The sequence below is a fragment of the Capricornis sumatraensis genome, chromosome 16 (assembly GCF_032405125.1).
Source record: "Capricornis sumatraensis isolate serow.1 chromosome 16, serow.2, whole genome shotgun sequence".
Classification (NCBI taxonomy): domain Eukaryota; kingdom Metazoa; phylum Chordata; class Mammalia; order Artiodactyla; family Bovidae; genus Capricornis; species Capricornis sumatraensis.
Genome location: NC_091084.1, coordinates 45,514,549 through 45,524,987, shown reverse-complemented (window position 1 = coordinate 45,524,987; position 10,439 = coordinate 45,514,549). Strand labels below are relative to the sequence as shown.

The 10,439-nt window shown below is 39.6% G+C and overlaps 1 protein-coding gene across 1 annotated transcript; it reads right to left on the bottom strand.

Moving 5' to 3' along the window:
* Nucleotides 1-2,664: 2,664 nt before the first annotated feature.
* Nucleotides 2,665-3,210, bottom strand: ASCL3 (achaete-scute family bHLH transcription factor 3). Its single transcript, XM_068988146.1, has one exon. It carries the CDS (start codon nt 3,208-3,210, stop codon nt 2,665-2,667), a length of 546 nt encoding a protein of 181 aa, XP_068844247.1.
* Nucleotides 3,211-10,439: the final 7,229 nt, after the last annotated feature.

The following is a 10,439-nucleotide window of genomic DNA, read 5'->3' as shown; positions in this document are numbered from 1 at the left end:
AGTCAGTGGTGGTGGGAAGCCCTCCTGGATCTAGGAGAGTCTTGGGAGGGAGGGGGCTGACCCCACAGAGTCTCAAGGCTGTTGATCTGCTTTCCTCCTCTGTGGGCAGGAGGCTGGAGTGGAGGGAACCCACTGGTTGGCTTAAGGACTCTAAGATAGAATTTGTAGTTTAAAATGAAAGAACCAAAAGTGTGAGCACGTTTGTCTGAAGGAGACAGGACTGCTGAGAAGCAGGTGTGTGGTGATATCTTAGGGTGGTGGGAGTGGACAGTGGGACCAAATGAACAGAAGTCCAGAGTCCGCTCTCATTTGAACATCCAGAGGATGGTATTCGAGCCATCTGACAGCCATTTTGCGGATCTGTGAGTGTCTCTACCACATCTAATCCCCCCTTCCACCAGTTCCTCTTTCTGCTGTGAATCTGAGTGGTAGGCAGGGGCTGGCTGTACCCCTCGTTGCTGTGTGTCCATCAGCACATTCCATCCCCTGTCCTCTAAGGCATCGGCATGTACTGTGCCTCTCCAGTCAGCGTGAATCTCAAGACTTTTGTTAGAAATCTTGGTTATAGAATTTATGTTTCCTCCTATACATAAATAAGAAAGCTTATAGTTCGGGAGCTCCTGACAGTCTTTCTGGGACGCTGAAGCTATTCCCAGAGAGGACAGATCTAATGAACACAGATTTTTGGTGACACTGTTGAGCCCTGCCTGAACCTGTACCCCCTGCCGTAGGAGTGCAAAGTCTTAACTTCTGGACCACCAGGGAAATCCTCCCTTTTTCGATTATACCAGTTCTTGTTAGATTTTTGTATTGCTCACAGCCAAAAGCATCCTAACTGATGTCTGCCCTCACAGAGCTTAACTTTGCAGCCAGGAGAATGACTGTTGCCCAAAAGGCTGAGTGATTTGGTCCACAAAGTTTGAGTCTAAGAAAGACTAATTAGATCTCTGGCTATGAGAAAAGGATTCCTGAATAAGATAGGTGGGATTTCAATGGTGAAAGGAAACAGGAGATTATTCCATCCCATCTTGGTAGGAAGCAAGAGCTAAGAGAGAAGTATGCATTTGCAACACGTGATTTTCTTTTTGGAGTGGGGGAATGGAGTGTCATGGGAAAATCAATGGGAAGGGGCCAAACTGGTGGGAGCTTTGAAAATCAAGCAGATGAATGTCCAACAATGTCACAGTCAAAAGGAAGTTGTCATGAGGTTTGAGCAATGAAGTGACATGAAATATTAGGCTGGCAAAAAAATTTGTTTGGTTTTTTTCTGTAGCATCATATGGAAAAAGTCAGACAAACTTTTTGGTCAACACAATACTTTAAGAAAGAGTATTAAAGTGAAAATAGAACCAGTTGAGGACAGAGCCTGAGAGGCCAGGGAGTTAACAGTGATCCAGACACAATGTGACAGAATGGAAATAGGAAAATAATACCACCAAATATTTCTTGACACCTACCTGATGTGAGCTCTTTTCTGGGTGCTGGAAATACAGGATTGACTAAGACTTGTCCTTGTCTTCAAGGAGCTCACAGTCTACTGAAGACAGAGACAAGTGTGCAGCGGGAGTCAAAATAGCAGGCTGGGAATGGCAAGGAAATATGTGTGCAAAATAAAGGAACAAGTAATGGCTGCGATGGAAAGACTTCATAAAAGAGGTGACAGTGGAAATGAATGTGGCAGTATGTTGGAAGCCCTGCCTGGGTTTGGTGACAGATGGGACCTGGGCGTTAAGGAAGACAGAAGAGTTGAAGCTCATCATGGGAATAGAAATAGACATTTTGAAGGAAGACTCCAAGACAGGTGAGATCACTGTCCTTCCCACATTATCTGGCCAGAGAACCTGAAGCATGATGATGCCATGGACAAAAAAAGGATAATAATAATTTTAAAAAATAATGATTATGAAAACATTATGTGTCAGGTGCTGGTGATCCCCATAATAAACATATAGGGTAGTTGCTATTACTCTTATTCTGTGGATGAAGAACTGAAATGACACAGAGAGAGGCAGCAAAGTCAGAATGTACACAGAGCAATGTGACTGCAGAGCCTACCTGCTTAGGCCCTACACTAAGCTACCAGAGGGTGTCTGCCTCATGCAGGACAAAGATGACTCTGAAATAATTTCAAATGACAACAAGGTTTTGTTAATTACTTTTGCTTTAGCCCCAAAATACTTCCTCATCATGTTATGGGTAAGGTGTAAATTTCTTGCTAACCCCAAATAATAAAACCCACCAAATTTTGACAAATCAAGGAAGGTTCATTGGGCTGCTTAGCATGAAGCATCTGCAAAGTGCAGTAGCGGCATTGACTAGGCATTAATCGTACTTTACATTACTTTCGTGAGTTTCTCACACCTGAGACTCTGGCCAAGTGTGGGAGAAGGGCAAGTTGAGAGGCATAGAGAATTTTTAGGACTTCTGATTCCCTAATGTTGTTGAAAGAAATCACCAGAGCTGAAGAAGCCTTTTCTCAGTCTACAAAATATAATGTTTAGTACATCTGAAATCCAAGTAAGACATATCCAGCATCTGTCTGGATACGTCTAAATAGTTAGCATTTGAACTATTATCTGCCCACACAAAGATGACATTAGGAAAACTACTGAATGATGTAGAGGACCACATTTTGTGAAATTGTTTCTATTTGGAAACATGGAATCAAATGATTCTAAAAATGGAGTCAGAGTGGCGGGTGGTGGTTGCCATTATGGAGGGACCTTTCCTGGGGCTATTCTTGGTCTCAGCCTCATCAGGGTACAGCAGGGACTGGAGATAATTAATGTACTTGATGGCAGCTCTGAGGGTTTCCACTTTGCTGAGGCGTTTCTCCAAGTACTCCTCTGGCAGATGATGTCGGAGCTGGGCATAGCCTTCATTGACACATTTCACTCGCTGCCTTTCCCGCTCATTCCTTTTCCGGATAAAGGCTGGCCCGTAGGAATATTCGCACCTTCTGTAATTTGGATAAGGCATTGGGAAGGAGAAGGCGCAGGGTTCACCATAATCTTCCATAATCAGGGAGTCACTGGAAAAAGGCAGCAATGGCAAGTTTCCCGAGTAAGGGGATGGCACTGGGCCCTCTGGGTAGAGGTGGAACGTGACCATGGGGTCCAGATAAAAGGACCTGGTCAGTGGCAACTGGGAGGAATCAGTGAAGACAGGCAGTTTGTCTGGCATATTAGAGTAGCTTCTATTGTCCATCATTTCTCTTTAGCCTGGAAACAGAACCAAGTTTATGAATTTGGCCAGATCAAAAGAGCACAGATATCGACTTTCTCAGAGATCAGAGACTTTACTGCTTTCATGAATAGTTTTTGAGCTCATTCTGAAAACTTGATAGGGTTACAATATTTTGTGGGCAGTAAGAGGATTTTTGATGGTACACAGAAACAGCCTGAAATAACATTGACTTGCCTTGTGAGAAAGTTATTTCCTTTCAATTCTCTATCAATCCTTATGATTGCAAGGTTATATCTTTAGTCTGGTGAGAACATGTCTTCCACACTATTAAAATGCTTTCCAGTCCTCCTCAGATAGAAGGCTTCAACAGGAATAGTATCTAGCTAGAATCTAATAATATTTTACTATTAATTTCTATTTATTGTGAATTATGTTGATTTCACATTTACAGTAGTGATACAAAGTCTCTTTTAAAAATAAATCTACTTGAGTTAAAAATATGAACCATTTCACAGACAAAGAGTAAGTAAACAGCAATACAGGTGCTGTAGAGCAGTAATGTAATGAAGATTGTGAAAGTGTATGCAAATACTAATATTTGGGAAACAATGAAACACCACAATATTCAAATATATGTTGGAGAAATTACAAACTAGTTAATGATCATGCAACCTCACAGGCATAGCCTTCTTAAATGATAACTGGTATGCCAGAGGTAAAACTGAAATCAAAATAAGAAGGAATGATTTGCTCTTAAAAATTCACTGTAAGATTGCCTCAATGAGAAACTCCCCTAACACATTTATAACATAGTCAGTTTACATATTTACTTAGAACTTCAAACATATTAAGTAAAGTGCAACTCTGTTTAGGCTTTTTTTTCATGGAACTTGAAGTATTATATTCCAAAAGGTCCCATATCAAACATATTCCCCCTTTCTGAATAGATCTGTATCCAGCTTATTTATTACACTACCATTACTTTTTACCCTTAACTGTAGTAATGTGGTCATAACAGATTTCACATAGACATTATACTTTAGTTGATGGGAAATCAGGGAAGTGCTGAAAAAGAGCATTTTTCTTTCAGTCATTAACTTTCTCAAGTTCAGTCTTGGCTTTGCATCTTCTTAGCTGCGTATCCTTTGGCAAGTTTGTCTGAAGCACATTTGTTGAGAGATGAAGAATGTACCCAAAGTGGAAAACGAAAAGCCACATGAAATTTAACTGTGGCTTTCAGAAAAGAAGGAAATCTGGATTTCTTTCTCCTAAAAAAAATCAGCCCTAATGTTTTTGGGCAAGAGTAGGTAACACTGGCACTTGTTTCTCTACCTGAGTATAATGAAACTCTGCAGGCTGCACTGAGTAATGACAGGAGCAGTCTCTAAGCACCAGAAATCGAATGCAATACAGTATATTACAATTCTTGTGAAAAAAACCTATCCTATCATGTATGGCTACTGAAAAGACAAATGACTCTCGGAACCAGAAAGGGCAAGAAGGGATGGGGGTTGGGGGATGAGGGGTGGGGAGTGTGAGTGGTGGGGAGAGTTTAATAAGTCATGGTGAAACAGGCTAGAAAAGGAATGTCAGGAAGAGCTCTTCCTAATAGAGGGATGGGGGTGAAGGAATGAGATAAGTGCCATGCTGCTGCTGCTGCTGCTAAGTTGCTTCAGTCATGTCCGACTCTGTACAACCCCATAGACGGCAGCCCACCAGGCTCCCCCATCCCTGGGATTCTCCAGGCAAGAACACTAGAATGGGTTGCCATTTCCTTCTCCAATGCATGAAAGTGAAAAGTGAAAGTGAAGTTGTGTCCGACTCTTTGCGAGCCCATGGACTGCAGCCTACCAGGCTCCTCTGGCCGTGGGATTTTCCAGGCCAGGCCAAGAGTACTGGAGTGGGTTGCCATTGCCTTCTCCGGATAAGTGCCATAGGTCCAACTAAAAAGCAAAACAGAGGAACAGAAAATGAAAGATGCCAAATTACTGATCCAATGGCCTAAAATAACTAACACACAATAAAAATTTCTGGAATGGAAACTAGCCAGGAAAAATTTGCTGAAAGAAAAAGAGTTAGGAAATTCCTGAGCTAGGAATTCTAGAGGGTAAGAGATAAAAAATGTGCACGGTAGAAACTGTGAAATTATGGCACAGTGAGTCTGAAGCCCCCGTTTCTACATTCCTGAGAACATCAGAACCTTCTTTCTGCCTGTAGCTAACAACCCAGAACTGCTACAATAGGGTACTGAAAAGTAGACAGCTGTCATCAAAGCTAACTCACGAGAATTCTTTGGGTATAGTCATCTTGACTGATAATTTTCATAATATCTTAAGCCTTGATCCAGATGAAATCTGAGTAGTTTGTATATGCCACAAGTAGTTAAAAGTCTCTAGGGTTTTTTCTTTCTTTTTTCTTTTTTAAGTTATGAAAGTATGATAATGCATTTACAGGAGACAGAAAATACAGAGCAAAATTACGTATAGTTCCATTATATAGCACAGTTATTTTTTAAGTAGATGAATTAAGATTTTTAGTTGGAGTTTTAATAGCGAATTCTCAAATATTAGTAGAATGAATGGACAGAAAAGTAGAAGGATATCATAGACCTTAAAAGCACTATGAACCAGTTCAACATAATTAAGATTTCACACCACAGCAGGACACAAATTCTATTTAAGTTCCCATAGACTATAACCAGGAAACACTGGAACATATCCAGGGAAATAAACTTTCTAGATTTTAACAAGACCTTGCATAATTCTTGGGAAATGAGCCTGGTATCTTTGGAGACACACTGAAGGGGGAGCTCTTTCTACTGAGCATTGCCGAAAGGTTGCCAATTAATGTAGTAGCATTTATCTTCTATTCAAAGAAAAAAATTTAACCACAACAGCAATAGGATGAAAAATGCAGCAGTGAGGATTAAGATAGGAAGGCTCGTGGACACTGGACACATTTGTAGAAACTGAGTAAAGCTTTTAAAAGAGAGGAACACAGGGACTTCCCTGGTGGTCCAGTGGTTAAGACTTTGCCATCAGATGTAGGGGGTGGGGGTTTGATCCCTGGTCAGGGAGGTAAGATCCCACATGCCTCACGGCCAAAAAAACCAAAACATAAAACAGAATCAATATTGCAACAAATTCAATAAAGACTTTGCCAATAGTCCACATTAAAAAAAAAAAAAAGTTTTAGGAAAGAGAGAGAACAACACAAACCGTTAAGTGCTGGGACTCTGAAGCCAAATATACACGTAGCTAAAAGCAAATGCACCTCTCTTTTAGTGAAAGTCTCAGGTTTCTGACTCAGAGCTATTCTGGGAAATAAAGGGTAAGGTCTTCATGATAAAATCCTAAGAAATTCTGGATTGCTCTGCTTAGCATTAAAGTTTCAACTTTCTGATACATTATAAATATCTAGCATGTAGAAAAAAAAAGCTACTACTGTACATTATGAATTATGGAATTATGAATTATGGAATGTTAGGGATGGAGAAATCTTAGGAAAGCCTCTCATCCAATCCCTCATAAATTGTTGCAGTTATGAGGCCAGAGGTCAGAACCTAGGTCTCCTAACTTTCAAACCCCTAAATCCTTTCCACTCCTCCAGATGATTTAATCAACAGCAAAACTGAATCTTTCAACACAGAAGCATATTTGCTAGTTTAAGATAATCAGCTGAAAATAATCATCATTTTTCAACTGTGCCTAGGGATTTTCTTAAAAACCATGTTCTTATTCTCTCCCATGGGCCACTCTGGAGAAGAGTCTCTTACCTGAATTTTGCTGCCAAGATTCTGTATTTGGGGCTGAGTTAGACTTAACCTGATTTATATGTAATCATTTAGTAACAACATGCAAAATAGCTTACAGTTAAACAGAACTGCTCAGGCTGGTTTAGCGATTTTCTCTACCTAATATGTAGATACGACAACATGCAACAATACTAAATAGAAAGTTTGCTTACAAAATGGGACTCTCGTAACAAATTCTTTTCAAGAAGAATGTTTCCTCCACTTACCTGGGTTATATAATTTTATATCAAAATTGCTAATGGAAAAGATCCTTAAGTAATAATCTCATAATGTGAAAATATTGTCAATATTTTTAAAATAGAGATTAAGATGCTAACCAGGAAGGTCAATATGAACCTATATTTTACTATATATCTATTACAATTGTTTCCTTCTAAATAGCCTTTTTCAGAGCAATTTTAGATGTACAGCAAAACTGAGCATCAAGTACAGTTCCCATGATACCCACTGCTCTTACATATGTACATCCTCCTACATTACCAGAATGCCAGCCCCAGAGTGATACATTTGTTACTATTGATAATACTGACACATCATTATCACTCAAAGCCCATAGTTTCCATTAAGGCTCAACCTTTTTTTTAAAAAGTATTTGTTTATTTGGCCATGCCAGGTCTTAGTTGTGGCATAGGGTACTTTTTTTAGTTGCTGTATGTAGGATCTAGTTCCCTGTCCAGGGCTCGAACCCGGGCCCCCTGCATTGGGAGCATGGGCAGAGTCTTAGCCACTGGACCACCAGGGAATTCCCCCGGCTCACTCTTGTGTTGTACATTCTGTGCAACTTTACAAATGTATAATGATACATATCTACCATGCTAGCATCATACGGAATAGTTTCACTGCTCTAAAGTGTCTGTTACACCTATTCATTCCTCCCTCCCCCCAGTACCTGACAATACCTGATTTTTGCTTCCCTGGTGGCTCAGACAGTAAAGCGTCTGCCTGCAATGCTGGAGACCTGGGTTCAATCCCTGGGTCGGGAAGATCCCCTGGAGAAGGAAATGGCAACCCACTCCAGTACTCTTGCCTGGAAAATTCCATGGACTGAGGAGCCTGGTAGGCTACAGTCCATGGGGTTGCAAAGAGTCGGACACGACTGAGTGACTTCACTTCACTTTTCCTTTTCCAGAATGTTGTATATTTGAACTCATATAGTATACAGCTTTTTCAAATTGGCTTCTTTCAATTAGTAACATTCATTTAAGTCTCCTCCACATATTTTTGACTTGATAGCTCATTTCTTTTTAGCACTGAACAATATTCCATTGTCTGAATACCATATGATAACATTTACATGTAGAATCTAAACTATGACACAAAGGAACTTATCCATGAAACAGAAACAGACACACAGACATAGAGAACAGACTTACTGTTGCCAAGGGAGAGGAGGGTGGGGGAAGAATGGATTGGGATTTGGGCATTAGCAGATGCAAACTAATATACGTAGAGCAGATAAACAACAAGGTCCTACTGTATAGCAGCACGAACTATATTCAATACCCTGTGATAAACCATAATAGAAGAGAATATGAAAAAGTATATATTAATATAGACACACATATATCTGAATCACTTTGCTATACAGTAGAAATTAACACAACATTGTAAATCAACTATATTTCAATAAAATACATTTTAAAAATATTCCATTGAGTGTATCACAGCTTATTGTCTATCCACCTGTTAGAGGACTTCTTGATTGCTTCCAAAGTTTGGCAATAAATGAATAAAGCTGCTATAAACACCCATATGCAAAATTTTCATATGGATATAATATTTTAACTAACATACATTAAATGGGCTTCCCTGGTGGCTCAGACTGTAAAGAATCCTCCCTCAATGCGGAAGACCTTGGTTCAATCCCTGGGTTGGGAAGATCCCCTGGAGAAGGAAATGGCAACCTACTCCAGTACTCTTGCCTGGAAAATTCCATGGATGGAGGAGCCTCGTAGGCTATAGTCCATGGGATCGCAAAGAATTGGACACAACTGGAGCAACTTCACTGGTGGACATGTGTTATGGAGCATTTTTTTGAATACTTACCTGCCATCTGTATATCTTCTTTGTTGAGGTGTCTGTTCAGGTCTTTGGCCCATTTTAACACTGAGTTTTTTGTCTTATTGTTGAGTTTTAAGAATTCTTTATATGCTTTGGAAGATAGTACTTTGTCAGTTATGTCTTTTACAAATATTTTCTCCCAGCTGGTGGCTTGTGTTCTTGTTCTCGACAGAGTCTTTCACCAGAAGTTTTAAATTTTAATGAAGTCCAGCTTATCAGTGATTCCTTTCTTGATTTGTGCTTTTGATATTGTATCTAGTAAGTCATTACCAACCAAAAGTAAACTAGATTTTCTCGTATGTTGTCTTCTAGTATTGTAGGGTTTTGTTTTGCATTTAGGTCTATGATCCTTTTTTAGTTAATTTTTTGAAGGTTGTAAGGCTTGTGTCTAGCTTAACTTTTTTTGCATGTGACCGTCCAGTTGTTCTAGCACCGTTCATTGAAAAGACTGCTCCACGGTGTTCCTATTGTTGCTTTGTCAAAGGTCAGTTAACTACATTTATTGAGTCTGTTTCTGGGCTCTCTATTCTGTTCTATTGACCTATTTGTTTATTCTTTCGCCAATCCTTACTGACACTGCCTTTATTACTGTAGCTGTACAGTAAATCTTGAAAATAGGTTGTGTCAGTCTTTCCACTTTGTTCTTAATTAACATTGTGCTTACTTTCTGGGTCTTTTGCTTATAACTTGCTGGGATTTTGACTAGGATTGTATTTAATCAAGACTGACATCTTGATAATATTGTCTTCTAATCCATGAACATGGAATCTCTTATTTAGTTCTAGTTCTTTGATTTCTTTAATCAGTTTTGTAGTTTTCCTCATACACTTTATCCATATTTTGTTAGATTTATACATATTTCACTTGGAGGGATACCAATGTAAATGGTAATTGTGCTTTTAATTTCATTTGTTGTTAGTAGAAGCAACAGTTAGAACTGGACATGGAACAATAGACTGGTTCCAAATTGGGAAAGGAGTACGTCAAGGCTGTATATTGTCACCCTGCTTATTTAACTTCTATGCAGAGTACATTGTAAGAAATTCTGGACTGGATGAAGCATAAGCTGGAATCAAGACTGCCGGGAGAAATATCGATAACCTCAGATATGCAGATGACACCACCCTTATGGCAGAAAGCAGTGAAGAACTAAAGAGCATCTTGATGAAAGCAAAAGAGGCAAGTGAAAAAGTTGGCTTAAAACTCAACATTCAGAAAACTAAGATCATGGAATCTGATCCCATCACTTCATGGCAAATAGATGGGGAAACAGTGGCAGACTTTACTTTTTGGCCCTCCAAAATCACTGCAGATGGTGACTGCAGCCATGAAATTAAAAGACGCTTACTCCTTGGAAGAAAAGTTATGACCAACCTAG